Source organism: Lentinus tigrinus (assembly GCF_003813185.1).
Source record: "Lentinus tigrinus ALCF2SS1-7 unplaced genomic scaffold L226scaffold_7, whole genome shotgun sequence".
Classification (NCBI taxonomy): domain Eukaryota; kingdom Fungi; phylum Basidiomycota; class Agaricomycetes; order Polyporales; family Polyporaceae; genus Lentinus; species Lentinus tigrinus.
The window spans coordinates 737257-756617 of record NW_027137916.1 but is presented as its reverse complement, the minus strand read 5'-3'; the positions used below and the strand labels follow the sequence as shown (position 1 = coordinate 756617).

General features: G+C 54.9%; 7 protein-coding genes across 7 annotated transcripts; 4 read left to right on the top strand and 3 right to left on the bottom strand.

Annotated features, from left to right (window-relative positions):
• Window positions 1–368: 368 nt before the first annotated feature.
• L226DRAFT_569266 (uncharacterized protein) lies at window positions 369–2475 on the bottom strand (the record flags this gene model as incomplete). Its single annotated transcript, XM_067684277.1, has 17 exons — window positions 369–639; window positions 695–841; window positions 912–939; window positions 1008–1092; window positions 1155–1198; window positions 1251–1282; window positions 1333–1348; window positions 1408–1445; window positions 1504–1519; window positions 1589–1637; window positions 1900–1928; window positions 1982–2024; window positions 2081–2086; window positions 2144–2191; window positions 2245–2275; window positions 2329–2350; window positions 2409–2475. 17 exons carry the CDS (start codon window positions 2473–2475, stop codon window positions 369–371), a joined length of 972 nt encoding a protein of 323 aa, XP_067537626.1.
• Window positions 2476–2951: 476 nt separating this feature from the next.
• On the bottom strand, window positions 2952–5580 carry L226DRAFT_611430 (glycoside hydrolase). The gene is made up of 11 exons (XM_067686284.1): window positions 5494–5580; window positions 5286–5442; window positions 5138–5211; window positions 5039–5070; window positions 4871–4969; window positions 4757–4799; window positions 4608–4709; window positions 4508–4557; window positions 4428–4448; window positions 3129–4372; window positions 2952–3030 (listed from the first exon to the last, which is right to left on the bottom strand). The coding sequence occupies exons 2-10, from the start codon at window positions 5325–5327 to the stop codon at window positions 3174–3176; spliced, it is 1662 nt and encodes a 553-aa protein (XP_067537625.1). The 5' UTR covers window positions 5328–5442; window positions 5494–5580; the 3' UTR covers window positions 2952–3030; window positions 3129–3173.
• Window positions 5581–5702: 122 nt separating this feature from the next.
• Window positions 5703–9142, top strand: L226DRAFT_551873 (uncharacterized protein). Its single transcript, XM_067682846.1, has 9 exons — window positions 5703–5817; window positions 5881–6481; window positions 6660–6777; window positions 6831–7036; window positions 7091–7353; window positions 7407–7577; window positions 7633–7986; window positions 8042–8573; window positions 8626–9142. The coding sequence occupies exons 1-9, from the start codon at window positions 5734–5736 to the stop codon at window positions 8829–8831; spliced, it is 2535 nt and encodes an 844-aa protein (XP_067537624.1). The 5' UTR covers window positions 5703–5733; the 3' UTR covers window positions 8832–9142.
• Window positions 9143–9303: 161 nt separating this feature from the next.
• L226DRAFT_611428 (DUF89-domain-containing protein) lies at window positions 9304–12232 on the top strand. Its single transcript, XM_067686283.1, has 18 exons — window positions 9304–9396; window positions 9466–9471; window positions 9542–9748; window positions 9815–9925; window positions 9992–10000; window positions 10057–10166; window positions 10217–10322; window positions 10378–10390; window positions 10447–10627; window positions 10684–10694; window positions 10747–10817; window positions 10880–11129; window positions 11202–11300; window positions 11360–11370; window positions 11433–11441; window positions 11501–11553; window positions 11608–11734; window positions 11799–12232. The coding sequence occupies exons 1-18, from the start codon at window positions 9350–9352 to the stop codon at window positions 11833–11835; spliced, it is 1458 nt and encodes a 485-aa protein (XP_067537623.1). The 5' UTR covers window positions 9304–9349; the 3' UTR covers window positions 11836–12232.
• On the bottom strand, window positions 11942–15636 carry L226DRAFT_533060 (ATP-dependent protease La). Its single transcript, XM_067680379.1, has 9 exons — window positions 15052–15636; window positions 14307–14728; window positions 13961–14252; window positions 13762–13897; window positions 13504–13710; window positions 13358–13454; window positions 12697–13305; window positions 12461–12637; window positions 11942–12400 (listed from the first exon to the last, which is right to left on the bottom strand). Exons 1-9 carry the CDS (start codon window positions 15620–15622, stop codon window positions 12080–12082), a joined length of 2832 nt encoding a protein of 943 aa, XP_067537622.1. The 5' UTR covers window positions 15623–15636; the 3' UTR covers window positions 11942–12079.
• A 136-nt stretch (window positions 15637–15772) lies between these two features.
• On the top strand, window positions 15773–17823 carry L226DRAFT_569261 (tubulin nucleotide-binding domain-like protein; the record flags this gene model as incomplete). The annotated part of the gene is made up of 9 exons (XM_067684276.1): window positions 15773–16022; window positions 16073–16136; window positions 16186–16453; window positions 16515–16574; window positions 16633–16779; window positions 16838–16972; window positions 17029–17096; window positions 17145–17423; window positions 17478–17823. 9 exons carry the CDS (start codon window positions 15773–15775, stop codon window positions 17821–17823), a joined length of 1617 nt encoding a protein of 538 aa, XP_067537621.1.
• Window positions 17824–17963: 140 nt separating this feature from the next.
• Window positions 17964–18482, top strand: L226DRAFT_358454 (uncharacterized protein). The gene is made up of 2 exons (XM_067674204.1): window positions 17964–18262; window positions 18332–18482. Exons 1-2 carry the CDS (start codon window positions 18046–18048, stop codon window positions 18379–18381), a joined length of 267 nt encoding a protein of 88 aa, XP_067537620.1. The 5' UTR covers window positions 17964–18045; the 3' UTR covers window positions 18382–18482.
• Window positions 18483–19361: the final 879 nt, after the last annotated feature.

The window sequence follows — 19361 nt, the reverse complement described above, 5'->3', positions numbered from 1 at the left end:
CGCTACTCTTGTGGCGAGGTTGCTCCTGGCGCAGGCCTCTTCGTGGCCCTCGGGACTAGTACCTGCTTCGGCAGGGAAGCTAACGTGCGCCGAAATTTGAGTGAAATTCTTATTCTTGGTCGTATACGGTTGTATCTGTATGTTTGGATCGATCGCACAACAATGACAGTCTTTTTTCCCTTGCATTTCGTGCTCGCAAGTTACCGTTCGGCTCCGCTCAATGCCGTCCTCATAATGAGATACGCCTAGCATCGATCCAGCGGTCATAGTCATGGTTTGGAGAGCGTTCTCTCCATAATGATACACGTGAGCGGCATGATTTCCGAGCTACATAGGGTCAACGGGCCCATCAATTCCCCAGATTACGACTATGGTCCTCTCTCTACATCACCCGGAGACCGCAAGTTATGCTCTATACCTGCCACATCAGGGAGTGTTCCATCGGTCGAGAGAGTGCTGACAGTGGCCTTTGCGGCACCATCGTCAAACGTATATTCGTCTGAGTCGAACGTGCGAGGTCCGTTGCGCGCGAATTTGGGCTCGGACAAAGGCGGCCCTGTAGTTGCATCCGTGCCAAAGTTCGTTCTGACAAGCGACAGGATGTTGATGAGGACGCGAGCACCCAGCATGCATGGAACACTGCGTAGGATGGAAGTCAGCGCTGTGGTTATCTTCGTCAAGCATCGTTGCGTACGCGTTCAGCAGTCCATTGAATAGTATCTTGAACGCAGCGTTCTCAAATCGGAGCATGAAGAGGTTGCACATGAACACCACTAGAGGCGGAGTGGTGATGTTGTCAGTGTTGATAATGATTATCATAAAGATGCACCGACCGTTCACACTTGGTTTCGTATGGGCAGTACCCGTGTCAATATGCTGGACTCGACAAAGAGTTGAGGTCGTCCACTCACCAGCAATAATACATGAGGCCATCGCGGACTACATGGACGAAGAAATTAGTGACACCCGAGTGTAGGAACCCAGGATGACATCAGAGGGTCACTCACAAAACAGAGAAAGCAGCGGTGACGCGGTCATCTCGTTCCTCTCCCGGAGGATGCGGTAGATCGTGAGGATACAGAGCACAGAGGTCTTACGACAGACATGAATGCTTGTGAGTAACGACCCGTTCAATGGGGTAGGTGGTTATTCACCGTGACGATTCCTGTAACAATGGCTTCGAAGATAGTATCCGGAACTTCCTCGTTTCATGAATAGACTAGAATAACAACCGGAGACACAGAACGCACCTGTGGAAAAACATCCTGTTACAGGGAGCCCGCTGCAGGTTCGCTTAGCTTGCGGCACGATATCGGCTTGAAGAACACTCACTGTGGTAGAGAGACGGCTACCCGTGAAGCTGCATCAGTACGAGGCAATGCAAGAGCTGGATGTGACCTAGCTCACGCTGAGTATGCGACAATGCTTTCACGAGAACCACGATGCTGCCAATGGAGGTGTAACGTGAGATTCCGGCGTCGTTAAAACCTGGTCCCCACGTACCTAATGGTGATAGAAACTGGGCCGCCGATATGGTCAATGTTGATCAAGAAGCGATGTTGCGAAACTTCTCACTTGTGTACATGACCGTCAGAAACATCAACAACTTGCGGGACCTTCGGTAGAGGATCCAGACTCTGGCGTGCAGTAGCGTTAGTAATCACGACCTTTGCAGTAGCTCGTCCAGAACACGGAGGCATACCGTAGAGCAAATACAAACTCCACTGACCACCACATGATGGTTGGCAGAGCGATTGTAATATTCGTGGCTGTCTTGCACCTAGATGTGAAGGTATTAGGGCAACCCTACTTCACGTGACCAATGCTAAGTACTCACACCTACGGCAGACCATATTATCCCAGTGAAGGTGGATCCGGATGCCTGATCGAGAGACTTACCACAGGAGGCAAGCCATCGACAAGGAAGACTGGGGATTTTGTGAGATGTAGACAGAAACGACCGCCAACGACGTCGACTCACAAGTAGCAAATAATGTTTGCGAGACGATGCCGACGTAGCGTATCTGTCCCATGCATACATTAGCAGCGTGCAAACCGGAGACAGACATAAAGTCCCTACCCAGAACTTTGAAATGTGATGTTCGTCAGCTAGTGGGATGGATAATACGGGGGATATACTCACATATAATAGCTTGCTGAGTTTCGCTTGGGACATCCAGATCATGTTCACCTAGGAGTGCTTGGTTAAACGAGTGTACACGCAGTCGTGCGGATATCATGAACCTCATCGCTGAACGTCAATAACCAGTTGTACCTGTAGGTCAGTGAGCACATTATTAAAATTGGAATAGTGAATAGAACACCTACGTGAGTAAAGCCAAAGATGCGACTGGAGGCTTTCTAGTGAGCTGTGTTATGCAACGGAGCAAGGCGAGCCTGACGCATACCATCTGTGTACACGGCGATCCGAAGTTGAGAGAGCTGATCGAGCTGACCACTGAGGATAGAAGCCATTGTGCCCCAGTACGTGAAGGGGTGGGGACCAACACGAGTGGGTGCGTTGGTATTCCGCGGAGACGATGCAATGATCTGAGCACCTCCGGTCCAAATAGTGCCGCGTAGCACTCGTAAGACCCGAAAGTAAAATTCTGCACACTCCCGAGATGCCTCAGTGCCTTGCATTAGAGCCTGATTAACTCATGCCTGTCGGCAAAACTCTGGTGCTCACACCAGAGAAGCGCACGATGGGTGATTTCGCAGGCCTGTCAGCATGTCTCGCGCTGGCACGTCGTACACCCGATCATTTAACCTCCGAGTGTTCAGCGGGTGCAAACTGCAGAGGCGGCGGCTGCAGTCGGCACCGTAGAGGTCACATCAGTCGAAACATAAGATCTCGTGCCCGCAAATGTCAAGGAATGTGAGGTGTTCTGTACAGTATAGTACGCACCTTACGTTGGACTTCCAGCGGCGCAGGCTAGCCGAAGTATATCGACGGTTCTGCGCGCTTTCATTCAAGTTTCCTTGATACAATCGACGTATTCGTACAGATGCATATAACCAAATACTGCACTAGGTGAAAGGTAGTTGTATCAGTGAATGACGGGAAGAAGAAATAACCTTATCAGAGAGGACCACAGTGACATAGATTGGTATGCGGAAGCTCGTACCTCGGTTCCCATAGATATTCCAGCAGTTCACTCTGATCAGATGATTCACACTGCTGTCATCTTCACCGGCATCGTGCCCGAGACGGGAGCTTCACCATAGATAGCGGCAGCGGCCGCCTCCAACGCGGGGACGGTGAACTCGAACGTCGCGATCGCGGGGATCGGAAGTGCTCCCAACGTGAGGAGGTCGTAAGGGGCGCAAGATGATACAGCAATCAGCTTGGACGAGCGGTCACCCATCGCGGCAACGACCTTTTTGAAGAGATCAACCTGCCATGCACCTTTCTCGTAGCCATTCCGAGTAACGAAGATGACGGAACCTGCTGCGCGGAGGTTCTCCGAGAGAGCACCGCTGATCTCCTCATTGGGGGCGTACACAACGTGCTCGACAGCGGGGACGCGCTGGGCGATCGACTTGGCAAACGCGGAGTAGGACGGTCCAACGGTGTTCCTGAGATTACCGGCAGCGTCGCGCAGTTGGTCCTCCGCATCGTCCACCGCGCGGTTGAGCGACTCCATGCGGGGAGTGAAGAGGACAGCCAGCCCGACGTTCGAGAGTGGAGCGAAGACCTGCGAGTTGGGAAGATGGGAAATGGACACGGCATATGCGCGCCGGCTGAGCAACTGGTGCTTTTGCTGCAGCGCGACGACGGAGGCTGGGAAGGAAGTGAAGACATCATCCCATGACCCTGCAAATTTGTCCTTCAGAGTTGCGATACGTACGCCGCTGGCCTTAAGTGCGTCCATCGAGATTGTACCCTCTTTGACCGCAGCGTATGTCGCCTCTAAGGCGCCTACATGGCGCTCATACCGATGGCATATCATGACAATGTCCGCGCCAGCCTGGAGGGCACGTACAGCACCGCCTTCGGATCCATACGTCTCAGCGACTGCCTCCATCTCGAGACAGTCGGTGACCACAACTCCCTCGTAGCCCATCTCGCCTTTCAGGAGGTCCGTGGTAATTGCGCGAGAAAGCGAGCATGGGGTGTCGTCTCCGGTAACGAGTGGAAGTGCCATATGACCCGTCATGATACTAGCGACGTCGTCCCGGACGAGAGCCTCAAATGGCACAAGCTCCGTTGTCTTCAGAGAAGCTTTGTCAACCAGGATGCGGGGTAGACTGAGGTGCGAGTCGACGTGGGTGTTTCCATGCCCAGGGAAGTGCTTCGCGGACGGGGCGACGTTCTGCGCAGTGAATGCAGCGCTGACAGCTTTCACAAAGCGAGATGCCGTGGTAGGATCTACAGATGCTCGTCAGGCGTCTGCCACTCTACGCACCATTTGAAGTTTACTTACCGTCGCTGTACGAACGGACTCCTGTCACATTGGCGTAGTCAGTTAGACGTCCCTCATCACAGCGTATGCAAGCAATTTACCGATGACGGGGTTTCTGGGGTCGGAATTCACATCCGCGACAGGACTATAACTGAGAACGGCATCAAAGTCTGCAGGAGACTTGCATAGCAATCGACTTACACCCAGTTTATTCCGGCGGCTTTCAGTTCTTTACCAGTAGCTGTGGTCACTTCTGTTGCAAGTTCTGGAGATCCCGATGCCGCTAGAGCCATTGCACCTGGGCTGGTTAACGTGAGCATCACAGTCGAGTGAGTATGAGTGCCACTGACAATTGAGTTCCGGCACCCGGTATGCTGAAGGCCGATACCAAGCCTGTTGAGGGTCATGATCAGAAACATTCGCATGACTGTAGTGTGTAGTCCAAGAAGAGTGAGAGAACGAACCATTTTCCTGATCGATGCCAATTAGTAGCGGACGAGTGTGTCCAGCCTCCTTCGCAAGGGCTTGCAACTCGGAGGTGAGACGATGTACATCGGCTATGCCTGCATCAATTCGTGAGTTGCTGATTGTTGATGTCATACTGTAGCCAATGATCCATTTGCTGCACTCACTCTCAACATTCCGCTTGAAGAGAATGATGTTCCTAACGGAAGACCGCACCCATGCAATGAAGCAACTCTGCTATTGCGGCTTATGCGATGGAAACATACCCGAGATAGTAGTCTCTGATGAGCGTTTTAATCTCGTCACTGACTTGATGTCCATGAAATCCGAAGACGAAGTGCTGTACATTGGAGATAGAGTGAGCGTCTCAGTAGTTGCAAGGTTGCAGGTCTGGATCGTTGCGTCGAATCATACCTGGCCAACCTCGCGTCTCTCCGCCTCCGTCAGTGAACTCATGATGGGGTACGATGGCAAGGTCTTGACAGCTCAGAGAACGAGCACTCGTGCGACGATGCTCACACTGTCAAGGAAGGCACGGCCGGCCTTATAATGGAGAACACGGTACCTATCACTGTATCAGTAGTATCAATGTGTGGTCGGCGCAATGAGCGGCAAACCTCACCCCCGTCGTCCGATGGTTCTTTCTTGCCAGCGTAAGGAATTAGATTCATTCCTATTGCGAGCGGGCTGGTTGGGAAGGATTTGTTGAGTAGATTGTGCAGACAACGATCAAAATCCGAGCGCGAATGCGTTTCATATGTTGGGCGCTGCAGCCGACGCCGGCCACGTGGGGGCGCATTAGGCACACAGCCTTGCATACATCTGTTCATCGTCCACCACAACCTCCTCGCCGTCGGCCCCGATGAAGAAACTATTTGGGAGAGACAAGCCCAAGCCCGTTAAGGTCACACCAGGCGGCCGCGACGACGTCTCCGGGCTCGGCGAAGTACGATCACCCTATCCTTTCCTGCCCGTACGCACCCCGCGCTGACCTGTCATTTCCCCTCAGAACCACGCGTACTCGTCCCACAGACACGACAGGCTGCAGACAGGCTCCGACGACCAGTGGGATCTCATACAGGAGACCGAGCCGCCCCTCCAACCTCTCCGACCACCTAACCTACCCGCTTCTCAGACATCCTCCCTTGCTTCTATAAATCAGACCGGCTCGCCTGTACCTAGTCCCTTGCCACGCTCTACGTCTCCCTTCAGTACGAACTCGAACTCTCCGGCCCCTAACCAGAAGTCCGCCAAGGAGCGCGATCAGCAGGTCTTGCGCAAGAAGCCGCCAGCGACTCCAAATGGCTTCGCAGCCGTGGGCATCCTTAATTCTCTTAATCCTGCACACCTTGAACCTGTCAGCTCGCACGAACAGTCAGACGACGGCTTCACGGAGCTGTCGCATCGCGAAGAGAAGGAGAAGAAAGAGAAGCGGCCGTTTTGGGATCGAGCAGTGCACAACCACAAAGACAAGGAGAAGGAGAGAGAGAAGGAGCGGACAAAGGAGCGAGACAGGGAACGAGATCGGGACAGGGACAGAGAGAGGGACAGGGAGCGGGAACACGACAGGAAAGATGAGGGGCCACCGGCGGAACTCACGAGACTACTTGGTACGTCGTTCTGAATCCCCTTCCCTCGTTCGTCTTCTCCACCCTGTTCGCGTCTGAGGGGTCTGCGTGCGGGGCCCTCCGGGAAATCATCTGGGAGTATCTTAGGTCTAGGCTTTGCCGGCGATTGACTTAAAGCAGGTCGCTCCGTTGGCAATAAGGCTAATACAACCCCGTGCAGGTTATCTGTTTGCAACGGCGTCGGAAGACTGGTCTCTGGTATTGGAGGTCTGCGATAGGGTCTCCGCCAGTGAAACCAGTGCGAAGGAAGCGGCAAAAGCCCTGCGACAGGAGTTCAAGTGCGTCCCAGGTTCTTTCATACGGTTGTCCTCGGAGCCTCATGCCTGCTCAGGGGAGGGGAGCCGTCAACACAACTAGCTGCGGCACGTCTGTGGGCAATCATGCTCCGTAACTGCTCTCTTGCATTCGTCAAGCAGTGTGCCTCGCGCAAGTTCCTCGACTCGCTAGAAGATGTCCTCAAGGCAAAGACCACCCCTCCAGTAGTACGCGAACGTCTCATTGCTGTCTTGGCTGCTGCATCCTACGCGAGCGATTCAGGTGCGTAAAGACAGTGTCCCGTCTCTACAATCCCCAGCCAACATCTTTCCGAAGACTCTGGGTTCAGACACTTGTGGCGGAAGGTGAAGAAGGACGACCAACCCGATGAGGGCATACCATTCGATACCGACGATGCCATGTTCTATCCTGCAACACCCCGACACTCGGTTGGTCCGAACGCGTTTCAACCACCTCACGTCGAGACACTGCGCCCACAATCGACAACGCCAGAGCCTCAACAACCTCAGCACCGACATACACATCACTCACATCACCCACCAGAACGGACAGGGACGCCGCAGCGCCCGCCGCCCACTGTAGGTTATCAAATATTCGGAGCCGAGCATGACCGTACTAAACTCGTCTGCAGGTCACTTCGGGCAAAACAAAGTCATCATCACGTAACCGCGTTATTCCCCCAGAGGAAGACATCCGTCGTTTGTTCCAGGAATGCAAAGTTGGACGCGGCAACGCGGGCCTTCTGTCTGAAGCGCTCACGTACGCCAAGCCGGAGGATCTCAAGAACAAGGACATCATCAAGGTGCGTTGCTTTCGTGGCCTAGCTATGGCCGTCCTTGTTTTAATATCTATTGCAGGAGTTCTACGCCCGCTGTCGTGCGTCTCAAGAGCTCATCTCCGCGCAAATCCCGTGGGCGTTCGCGCAAGCCGAGCGCTCACGGGAGGCAGCCGGCAAGACAACGGAGAAGCACAAGGAAAGAGAAGGCCGACACTCGGTCGATCGCGAACGCGAACGCGAGCAGCTACCTCCAAGCCCGAAGAAGGATAAGGACTCTGAGCGCCTGACGACAGAGGAGAAGCTCCTTGCCGCAATCCTTGCTTCCAATGAAGAGCTCCTTGAGGCGCTCAGGTTGTACGATGACCTTGAACGCGTTGGGATCGAGCGAGATGCGGAGGAGCGCAGTAAGCGCGAAATACGGATGGATCGTTCGGTGAGTCTCAACTTCAGCTATTTCGTGTACTAATGCTGATCTCATGTTACGACAGAAACTACGTTATGACGAGGAGAGCGGGATGTATCTCGATCCTGGTCAGCCGACACATGGCGGGGCGTCATCGTCACGTAGTCCTTCGCCTGCACCATCGAGCTCTCCTTCACTTGCGCCATCGCTCGTCGTCACGCCTTCTCAGACCCACAGCAACATTTCCCAACCTGTACCTGCGCGTCCGGCTCAGACGAATCATGTGAACCAAGTCGACCGAAACCACCATCAGCCTGGGCACCACGGTTCAGCCCAGTCTCTCGCGCCTCCCCCTCCTGCACCACACGGGCCGCGGCTGCCGGTGCATCGGTCAAACACACCATCACCCGAGCGCGGATCTTTGCACTCGGTCGCGCGAACATCGACGGAGAGTACACAGGTTGCTCCTATGCACACAGGGAGCAGGCTACGTCAAGACAGCAGCGAAGAGTGGACAGATGCAGTAGCTGATGCTGACGACGACGTCAAGACGCCTGTGCGACCGAGCGCGAAAGCCCTAGGCAAGCGCAAGGTTGTCGAGCCATCTGAAGGCGATCGTGAGTGTCATAAATTGTCTTTCAGAGACTATGGTTGACATGAATTGTGTAGGTCCATTCGACCCCGACGATATGTTCTATGAGCATAGCAACGACTCGATCCGGAACTCAGAAGACTCAGACTCGGACGATGCTCGCGCACGGAATCCTTGGCACCGTCCAGTGCACTATGTTTACGATGCAGCCGCAGAGCGCACGCAGCAGCGGATCCGGGAGGGCCGGCTCGCAGCTGCCGCACTCGTCGGCGGCGTCCATTGAGTCGCACTGTTGGGATGTTCGTCATGGTGTCTCGATGCTCATGCTAATGACTGTAATTACATGTTCGGGTCATGCTATACCGGGGTTATTCGTCTTCGCCGTCATGTTGTGTTACATATACTTAGTGTACTTACGGCGGCGCTCGTGCACACGGGTCATGCGTGTTCATATCGCGGCGTTCGTTGGTAGGAGCTGGGAAGCCGCGGCGTCCATGTCGCGGCCGGAGGTGGATGTACATTATAATTATCGATCTCCGGACTCTGGCCATTAATTAGAGGACCAATCAGTAATATTATTGCATCTTGTCGTGTTTACTGCTTTACTGTTTGTGCGAGGGTTTACTGCACTTCGTAGGCGCGCCGCGCGGGCGGTATCTTTGAGTTCATGTGCTCTCGGGATCGCGGGCCGGGTTATGGTGCAGCTGGTCTCCCAAGTACTGCCAGGTGCATGCGATCGGTATAGCGAGTACCTCTCGTCTTCTAACCACCACGTCCCTATAGCAGACCTCTTATACCAAGATGTTTCAGGCGCCATACCCACCATGGGACTTCACCGAGCGAAACAGGTGCGCAGGCAGACAATGCCTTCGCGAATTCTAACCGTCTCAGATTGACCGAAACCTCCGGCGATCTAGCTTCGCGTAAGTGCCTGATCGGACGTCTATGGGAGCCTAGACAGTCAAATAACCACCCTTTGTCTTCGTGACGCAGCTTCGAGACCGTGATCAAGCGGTGGCCGATCATCCTCACAGGAATCATCGACAATATCTACTGCCGGAATCATGACTTTGGAGTCTCGCTCCCGTCGAAGAGCCCGGAAGAGGCGGCTGTCATTGAGGAAAAAATCGCGGAGGGTAAGAAGATTATCAATCAGGTCGGGCAAATCAAGTATGACATGGCCCGCGACCGCGCGCTACCGTATGTTGTTTTCTCAGCCATCTGGTGGACCGTCCAGTACTGACATATCTACTTCCCCGCCTCCAGACAGATTCCCGAGGATGGAGAGGCGTTGGTTGACGTCTACAATGCTGAGTTGGACCGCCTTGCTGAGAAGAAGCAGAACACCTGGCTCACGGTGCCGTGGCTCTACTCGGAGTAAGGCCGCTTTCCTGGATATGTCACTGTCGATCCCGATGCTTAACGTTCGGTGATGGTCTTCAGATGCTATCTGTGAGCAGCATTCATACGTTTCTAGGTCGACACGGCTAACATCCTTGCCTTCGCAGCTATCGTCTTGTTCGCTCCTTCTTCGTGCAGACGAAGTACTGGAAGGACCACGATCCCTTCCTCCAGCAGAAGGAGGCCACGTTCCAGAAGAGCTCCAAGGCTATCTTCGGTATGCATCACTGGTCACGAGTATATAAATCAATCAACGACCTTGTACAGCGTTGGCAACGACCATGTACGAGTTGGAGGGGGACAAGGAAAGCTTGGCCTCTGATCCTGATAATCTGAAGGTCATCTTCAAGGAGATGATCCAGATGTGCTTGTGGTATGTGCGTGTCGTCTTGTCAATGCTCCTTTCCATGCTCAACGGGACGTTCCAGGGGAAACGCGACAGTATGTGACCTACAGCTGACGGTTCTGCCCTATGCAATATATGACGCGAATACCAGGATCTTTCGATGCTGACGCATCTGTCTCACGAAGATATCCAACACCTGCAGACAGTCGGCAAGGATGCACAGGCAGCTAGAGCGCAGTATATCTTGCGGGACGAGCAAGAGAAGGTCTGGAGTCACTTGACCAGTCTGGCCGGAAAGAAGGACAGTCGCGTGGACTTCGTGCTAGATAATGGTTCGTCGTCTGCGCACACCCATGATACATCGCAATATGCTGACCTCTACCCGAAGCCGGATTTGAGGCGAGTCTTTGAAGCAGACAACGATCATGCCGATAACTGACGGAGCAAACAGCTCTTCACCGACTTCGTATTTGCTGACTTCCTCGTCACGTACACGCCCTACGTCTCCAAGGTCGTCTTTCAGTACGTTGTTTGTACATACGTGTCATGAAGATCCTGCTCACAGTGAACGGGTTGCCGACCAGTCCGAAGCTTATCCCATGGTTCGTCTCGGACGTCACCCCACCCGACTTCAAGTCCACCACCGCTTCGCTCCTCTCGCCCACGTTCTTCCCGGAGGAGAACACGCCGGCGGACGCTCCAGCAGCTACAGCCTCCAAGGAATCTCGCGAACATCTCTACACCATGGTGAAACGCTGGGAGTCTTACATCCAGTCAGGCGTCTTTTCGCTCTCTGTCCCTATCGATTACCCACTAGGTGCCTCTGATGTGAAGGTGTGTGTTTTACTGCTACTGGTTCGATTCAGCCTGCAGGATGAAACATTGATGCCGACGTCTCTCTATTAGGCAAACTTCTGGACATCACCATACCCGTACTGGAACATGGAGGAACTCGCTCCGGAGCTATTCGCAGACCTCTGTAAGAGCAGCTTGGTGGTTCTCAAGGTGAGGGCCAATTCACTGTGGTATTTATGATTCATCAGGCACTCATATTTTACCTGTAGGGTGACCTGAAGTACGTGTATATCATCTTTGTTCAGATTCTAACGCTGATGACTTTCATCCGCCCTCTGTCAGCTTCCGAAAGTGAGTCCGATTGCGATGGATGCACGGGACCGCTAACACAATTTACTAACTTATGACAGGCTTACCGGGGACGTCCAATGGCCTCCCTCGACGCCGTTCGAGACAGCCATCGGTACGAGCGATCGGCCGAACTTCTTCTCTACGCTCACTGACTCCAGAACACCAGGTCCCATCGCGGGCAAGTTCCCCATCCTCAGCCTCCGCACCAACAAGGCGGACGTCATAGTCGCCGTGGACGACGACGTTGCGAAGAAGCTGGACGAGAGCGGCGAGAAGTGGAGGTACAACGGAAAGTACGTGTCCATCCTCTCCCCATATGAGGGGAATCTTCGCTCACGAGATGGACGCACAACGCAGGTATGCGGTGGTACTGTTTCAACCCAAGGTGAACTAGATGGCATGAGTAGAAGTAGTAAACGATGTGTTAGACCCGTGCATACACACATCACGTTTCTGCAGGTGGCGTTCGTCAGCGACGCTTGATGCTCACTAAGGAGTAAAGTTCTGATTATTCAATGACTATCATACGAGAGTAGTGGTACAACAAGCATTCCGATAGATCCTCCAAGATACATAGTCCAACTCATGCCCACGCCACGTCCTCTTTGATTATCGCACCCCCGCACGGAAACTGCTCCTCACAACCGGCTCTCCATAACCACCATATTACCCCTCCAGTTCAACACGCCCTTCCCAAACGCAGCCTCCAACACCTCCTCCATCGTCCGCACAAACACGAACTGCATCTCCGCGCGCACCGCCAGCGGCACATCGTGCTCCACGTCCTTCCGGTTCGCCCACGGGAGGATGACCTTTGTCACCTGCGCACGATGCGCCCCGAGCACCTTCTCCTTAATCCCGCCCACAGGGCCGACGCGCCCGCGGAGCGTGACCTCGCCCGTCATCGCGACGTTGGCGGGTACGCAAGCGCCAGTGAGGAGCGAGACGAATGCGCAGGTCTACATTGTAAGAAGCCAAGTCAGGCGAGCAAGTCAAGCGGGGAGGTCATGAGAACATACCATCGCGATACCAGCAGACGGACCGTCCTTCTTGACTGCACCCGAAGGGAGATGAAGGTGGATGTCGATGGGCTCGGGGAACTTCAGAGGATCCTGCGAGCGCAGCTTTGTAATGTAAAGGTCGTACGCGTGACTCTTCACCCAGCTCAGAGCGAGCTCGCCGCTCTCCTTGATGACCTGTTGAAAGGACGAAGTCAATACCTGCACTCGCGCATCCACTGAGGACTAGAACGCACCTCGCCAAGGCTGCCAGTGAGCTTGAGCTGACCAGTTCCCGGCACAGCCGTCGTCTCGATAGGCAAGATTCCACCTTCGCCCATCCCGGTGACGACAAGGCCGTACACAAGCCCGCGGCGCTCCTCACGGTGCAGCTCCTCCTCGTCCCAGCGCGCAATACCCAGAATCTTCTCCAGCTCATGCTCCTCGACAAGCTTCTTGTACGTCTTCCCCTTGCTCTTCTCCTGGACCTCGAGCGAAGGCAAGGACGCGACGTCCGTGATTCCCGTGGCGTCAGAGTACTCCGCCCACTCGACAGCCTTGTAGCGGACGACCGCACCAATCGCGCGCTCTAGGGAGCGAACACCTGCCTCGCGCGTATAGTGGGTCGCGATATGCATTAGCGCGGGCTGCGTGAGCGTGACATGGTCAGGGGTGAGACCGTTGGCCTTGAGCTGCTTAGGAAGAAGGAACTTGTTCGCAATGTGCATCTTCTCGTCGTATGTGTAACCGGAGAGCTGAACAATTTCGCAACGGTCCAGTAAAGGAGCAGAGATCGTTTCGAGCGAGTTAGACGTGCAGATGAAGAGGACTTGACTGAGGTCAATCGGTACGTTAATGTAGTGGTCCTGGGTGTGGGTGTCAATAATGATAAGAACGGTAACGCAGCCCGTGACTCACGTTGAACGAGTGGTTCTGCTCTGGATCCAAGACCTCTAGCAGAGCCGCTGCAGGATCACCGTGGAAGTTACTCTGACCGATCTTGTCGACTTCGTCCCTGTTCATGCCTCAGTGACCCAATCGATGCTCAGCGTGAAACGACTTACAGCAAGATAACAGGATCTGGCCGACCAGCCTTGCGCAATGCCTGAACAATGGAGCCAGGTCCACTGGCAACATACGTCCGCCTATGGCCCCTGATCTCCGCCTCGTCGCGTACGCCACCAAGTGATATACGCTGGAACGGCCGGTCCAATGCGCGGGCAATTGACTGTCCAAGAGATGTCTTGCCGGTACCCGGAGGACCAACGAAGCTGCGAGAGGTTCAACACCGATCTGAAACTTTCGGAACGATGTAGACTTACAGGAGGATCGGGCCCTTCACGGCCTTTGCGGCAAATCCACGCTTCTGCTTGGGTGCCGGCGTTGGCTGATTGGCAGGGTGTGGTACCTTCACCAACCGCCTGTCTTTCACCTCGTCCTTTGCCTCGGCATCGGCTCCTACAGCAGGCGTATAGTTTAGCGCCTTCTTTATGAGCGCCAGTGCGCGCGAGGTCGCATTACCTTCTACACGTCGGTGAGACTTGTTGCCACCCTCTGGTTCAGCGTTTGCTGGCGGCGTGAAAGGCACAAGAGCGGTGTCTGCCGGTGCTTCGCGCTCCGCCTGAAGCTGCTTGAGACGTACGACAGCAAGATACTCGATAAGACGCTTCTTGATCTTCTCGAGGCCATAATGGTCCTCGTCGAGTTGCTTTCGCGCATTGGCAAGGAACGCACGATCCTTCAGCTTGTCGGTCGAGGCGGCGTTCGCATACGCCGCCGATGACGGCCACGGAATAGAGGTGAGCCACTCCAGCTGGGCGAGACGTCAGCAAAGCCAGGAGACATGCGTTACACGTCAAAAACTTACGTAGTTCCGAATAACGCCATGCTCAACGCTCCCAGACGGGATACGTTGCAGCCTCTTCCACTCGCGCACGGCCATCTTGCGTTCCTCGCTGTCTTTCGCCATAGCCTCTATCTTCGCCCGGATCTCCGCCATATCGTCCGCCTCAGACTGCTCGTTGTCGTCCAATTCAGACGAGGATCCAGACGATGGTGCGGAACCAGGAGCACCAACAATTGGAGCACCTGACGAGCGGTTGAGGTTGTTAAGCTCGCGCTGGATAGCGGCGAGCTGCTGCCGAAGGAAGAACTCCTTCTGCTGCTTCGAGAGGCTCTCGTCAATAGATTGTGCGATCTTCTTCGTGACCTCGGTGATCGAAGCCTGTTTGACAAAAAGCTCCGTGGCACGCCGGAGACGGTCATCCGAGCCAGCAGCTGAGAGGTATTCTGCAAAAGTATAGTGTCAGAAATCGAAGAGAGGGATGACGAGGGCTGGACGAGGGGAGGGAAGATGCCAGTAATCATGTAACAACCAACGCGCTCAAGGCAGAGGCCGACTCAGTCCTATTACGACTTTTGCTCAGACTCAAATTACCACCTCAAATCAAGTCCGGCTACGAGCATCTAGCTGATTCAATAATTTCATGTCCTGGTGACCACCCCCATGTAACGGCGAGCCTGAGCGCGATAGTAGCCACTGGCCACTAAGACGCCCTTCCCTATGGCTGCGTCGCTCTGGAGTGTTGCACATACGACTGTACTGAACTCACCAAGCTTATCCGCATATTCAATCTTGTTGATACCGGCAACAATTACGTCGGCCATCCATGGAGCGCGGTCGTCCGAAACTTCTTCAATCATGTGCGATATCTTGACGTACACGTCCCGCCGCGATTGCTGCGTCGCGTCTTGCGCGAGACTGTCAAGAAGCTTAGACGCTGCTGCGCGGAAGGGGGCGATGCTCTCTGGCGAAGGCGGTCCATCCGCAGGAGGGTATTCGGCTTGAAGCTCGATAAGTTCGTTGGGGGCAAAAGGCCCGGAGGAAGTGTCCGGATAGTGTATCCTCGATAGGCCGTGCAGGGTAACATGATAGACGCGTTGCGAGGATCTGGAGATGGGTCTTACGACGCGCACGACGCGCGCCGCAGTACCCCACTGGTGGATAGTCGTCGGGGATGTGCATGGGACGGTGCCGATGACGAGCTGGACCTCCGAGCGCTGGACAAGCTCTATGAGACGTGTTCCGACGGCCTCGTCGAGCGAAAGTTGTATGCGCGCGGTGGGGAGGAGAACGAGGGGGTTGGGGAGGGTGAGGACGGGAAGCAGAGTCGAGCGGGACATGGTGGAGGTAAGAGAGAAAGAGCGAGAACGGCCACTCCGAGGACATGCCTCAGCGGATGCGGGGAAACAGGCGCTTCCCGTAAATCACACGCGACTCCTCGGGCGCCTCTGAATTCCCCCGTTTGGCAACCCACCACACACCTCGCGATCATGAAAGAAATCCTCTACGTCCAAGCCGGGTCCTTCGCCAACTTCATCGGCACGCACTTTTGGAATACACAAGAGAGTTACTTTACATACGGCGACGATGAGGAGCCCTTCGTGTACCACGACAGGTCCTTCCGCGAGGGTCTCACGACCAAGGTGGGGTTCTCAGCAATCTGTGTCGCGTCAATGGTCTCATTCCCACCCAAGGGAGAGCCCACATACTGCCCTCGACTTCTAGTGTTCGACAGGAAAGGTACGCTCTGAAAATGCCTGTCAAGTCTATATGACCGACCTGTGAGGCAGCAAACTTCGGCGTACTTCCCGAAGGTCTCTACGGAGATACGAACGAATCAGAAGTGCCTCAATGGTCAGTTCGACCGACATGAAACTCTTGACTTGACTGAGTACATGAACAGGGAAGGCGGCGTCGTTGAGTACCGACAAGAGCCTATTCCAATTAGCAAGTATCAGAACCGCCTGGACGAAGGCGAACCTGAAGGTGACAAAGAGGTCGAAGCTGAAGGGCAGACTGGGACAGAAATTTCTCAGATCCGCTTCTGGTCCGACTACAGCAGGGTACTCCTGCACCCACGGAGCGTGCAAAAGCTCCCTGACCCCGCAGATTGGGAGGCAGCAGACGGTGACTGGAACACGAGCCGAGAATCCTTCCTCCGCCATGAAGCGGTAAGTTACTCATATCTGTTCCCGTGCGAGGCCGAAACTTTGTAAATCTGGTGACCGGTAGGAACACGAGATTCTCGAGAACGATGTCAGGACGTTCATCGAAGAATGCGACCAGTTGCAGGTATGCCATCCGCGCCAATGTCACAACATTGGTTGGGCTCAGCCTGATCTCTCTGCAGGGTCTGCAATTCATGAGCGACACCGCGACATTCGGAGGATTCACAGATGCGTTCCTCACCGTCCTTCGGGACGAGCTACCCAAGATCCCTTCACTGGCATTCCCCCTGCTCTCAACCGCATCGTACGCCTTAGTCAGTGCAGACGAGGTGAGTCTCTCGCATGAAGTCCCCTTGGCGTAGTGATCGAGAGCTCCGCACATTCCAGCTGACAGAGGCAACGAAAGCAATCAACGATGCGCTGTGCATGCGCGGTCTCGAGAGCCTGTCCACAATCAACGTGCCGATACAGAACCCCTCAACATGGGGTCAAGGTGACTGGCTTGACGGACTCGACATCGACGTGCGTGTTCCATAAGCTTCTCATCACCAATACGCTCATCTGTAGACTACATATAGCTCCGAGCCCCGTACCACACTTCCGCTCTCGTCTCTACCCACATAGAAAGCTCCACGCTCCCCTTCAGGTTCGTAACCCCGCACCTTGCTCAAACGCGCACACTAACATTACACAGGCTAAAGACCCCAGAGTACGACATCTCGTCCTTTAGCGACATCCTCAACCTGCCCGGCACGACTCGTACTGCGCACCTCGCCGGGATATACCCACTCCCGATCACAGTTTCCTGGTCCAGATCGTTAGACGTAGAGAAGCGCATCTACGACCTTTCCGCCGTCGCCGGAGCACCCGTGGGGTCGGCCTATTCTCGCGTTCAAGTCTCGCGCGGACTCAGGGCAGCAGAGATAGGGAAGTACGATGAGCTATTCTCCGCAAGGAGACCCACTCCGCTGAGGTATGTCCTCCCAGCCTGAATCAACCTGCCGCTGAATTAGGTTCGCCCCCACAGCATCCATGCACCCGCCTATCCAACGCCGACCTCCTTCCCGCCCTTCTTCTCCGCACCCCGCGACCCAACACTCACTCCAGCACAGCACCAAGAATCCCGCCACCGCGCCCTGTCAACGCTGACCACCTCCAACGCCACATCGAAGCTGTTCGGATCTTATGCTCAGCTCGCGCAGGAGTGCGTCGACCGCCGGGCGGAGGTAATCGTGCGGATGGGGCTCGAGTTCGACGAGGTGCGCGAGCTGAAGGACGAGCTGTGGGCGCTGTGCGACTTGTACGCGGGCGATACTGGGGAGGATCTTAGCGTGGGGAGTGGTGATGAGATTGGTGAGGATGAGTCGGTTTGAAGGTGAGGATAAGGCGGGTACCCCTTCTGACGGTGGTTGCATGTCGCTGACGGTCTGGATACTCTTCACAGCAACGAAGGCAGGCTTGTACTAGAGGTCAATTACATATTCGATTTGCTCCAAGACGGTTCCCCCTTGTTTCGTCCCACTCGTGCACGCAGCGCGTATGGACTCCTCAGCGAGAGAGCAAGGGCCGATAGTTTCGGCAGCCCCTCATCATTCATGCCCCCTTCATCATGCCCATCGATAACGATGTCCGGTGCGAATCGCCCTCGCGAGCCACCATTTCCTCCGCTCCGCTCATCATATGATATATGCCCTCCCATCGGCGGAGGAAGTGTCCCTCCACCTGAGGGGTCCCGGTCGCTCCATACCACCCACGAGCCTCCCTCGCAACGACGCACTGCAAAGAATGTATCCTTTCCGCACACGAGAAATGGTAAGTAATCTGGAGGAAAGAATCAAACTTCCAGATACTTTGCTCAATTATACCTTTGAACCTTTTCAGCCTTAGGAAGTATTCTCGCAACCTTTCCTCAGCCTAGAGAGGTGCTGTAGCCGGAGATTCATCAGCCTTTCTGCGAGTGATAGAGCTTAGCATTTCACTTAGCATTTCATAATCATTTCCTGAATAGGCAAACGATAACGGGTTTCCTGTGACGAATGGCCGTCTCACAATAGGGCGCACATGCCCACCGCCAGCGCTGGCCTTGGCAATTATCTGAATATCGCGGCGGCGATCTGGAAGACGTCGTTCCTCGATAGGGCATGCGTTCAAGAACAAGAGCGGAGGTGTTCGAAAGCGGTTAGGCTGCGAGGCCGCCCACACGGACAAATACGAGCAAATACTAGGATGGGGCTGGGCCCCGACGGAATCCCGACACCGCGGGAGGCGTGTGGTGGCGAAGCACTCCCACAGCCAACTGACAGCCTTTGGCCGCGAGACTGACATTGTGTGTAGCAAGCCCTCAAAATCGGTTTTCCGGTCGTGTTCGCGCAACTCGGAAAACAACTTCCTGCAGCCTTGGCTTGGAGTTGCGCCCCCTCAGCACGGCGGTGGTTGGGTATCGTGATTGAATCCCAGGCCTTCCGTGGAACCCATTGTTGTTCTTGACTGGGCATGTGAGGCGTGTTCCTCCGCTGATTATCTCAAAGACGATCGAGGGTGTATTTGGGTGTGCCTGCGCAATTCGCCTTCTGGACCCTTCCTCGTGTTACGCCAGGAGGCGATACATCAGCGAGCCTATTACGGCGCAGGGGGCACGGCGCCCGAACAAGGGTCCCTTTGTTCTCCTCCAAAGGCTGACGCAAGCCCAGCTCGCGGACTCCGAAATGGGGCGCCCACGCTCAGCTATATAAGACCCCCGTCCTGGCCTCCCAGCTTTCATCACAACCGCCATGTTCTCCTCTTCTCCTCGAGGCTCCTCCGCCTCCTCAACAATTATCACCTAGCCTCGTCGCACCCAACGGCGACGACTATGCATCTGCAACAACACGAGCCGCCATACTTGACCAGCACGACCTGACGCACTCATGGT

Excerpts from the sequence above, each read along its gene's own strand:
- L226DRAFT_611430 (XM_067686284.1), bottom strand. The coding sequence starts at position 5,327 with ATGAGTTCACTGACGGAGGCGGAGAGACGCGAGGTTGGCCAG. Across the intron at positions 4,800-4,870 it reads TGGCATCGATCAGGAAAATG|GCTTGGTATCGGCCTTCAGC; the intron begins GTTCGTTCTCTC and ends GACCCTCAACAG. Across the intron at positions 4,373-4,427 it reads AGTCCGTTCGTACAGCGACG|ATCCTACCACGGCATCTCGC; the intron begins GTAAGTAAACTT and ends GAGCATCTGTAG.
- L226DRAFT_551873 (XM_067682846.1), top strand. The coding sequence starts at position 5,734 with ATGAAGAAACTATTTGGGAGAGACAAGCCCAAGCCCGTTAAGGTCACA. Across the intron at positions 7,354-7,406 it reads CGCAGCGCCCGCCGCCCACT|GTCACTTCGGGCAAAACAAA; the intron begins GTAGGTTATCAA and ends ACTCGTCTGCAG. Across the intron at positions 7,987-8,041 it reads AAATACGGATGGATCGTTCG|AAACTACGTTATGACGAGGA; the intron begins GTGAGTCTCAAC and ends ATGTTACGACAG.
- L226DRAFT_611428 (XM_067686283.1), top strand. The coding sequence starts at position 9,350 with ATGTTTCAGGCGCCATACCCACCATGGGACTTCACCGAGCGAAACAG. Across the intron at positions 9,749-9,814 it reads GCCCGCGACCGCGCGCTACC|ACAGATTCCCGAGGATGGAG; the intron begins GTATGTTGTTTT and ends CCCCGCCTCCAG. Across the intron at positions 10,818-10,879 it reads GTCTCCAAGGTCGTCTTTCA|TCCGAAGCTTATCCCATGGT; the intron begins GTACGTTGTTTG and ends GTTGCCGACCAG.
- L226DRAFT_533060 (XM_067680379.1), bottom strand. The coding sequence starts at position 15,622 with ATGTCCCGCTCGACTCTGCTTCCCGTCCTCACCCTCCCCAACCCCCTC. Across the intron at positions 13,306-13,357 it reads AGCAGAACCACTCGTTCAAC|GACCACTACATTAACGTACC; the intron begins GTGAGTCACGGG and ends ACCCACACCCAG. Across the intron at positions 12,401-12,460 it reads CGTCTGCTGGTATCGCGATG|ACCTGCGCATTCGTCTCGCT; the intron begins GTATGTTCTCAT and ends CTTACAATGTAG.
- L226DRAFT_358454 (XM_067674204.1), top strand. The coding sequence starts at position 18,046 with ATGCCCCCTTCATCATGCCCATCGATAACGATGTCCGGTGCGAATCGC. Across the intron at positions 18,263-18,331 it reads CTTTCCGCACACGAGAAATG|CCTTAGGAAGTATTCTCGCA; the intron begins GTAAGTAATCTG and ends GAACCTTTTCAG.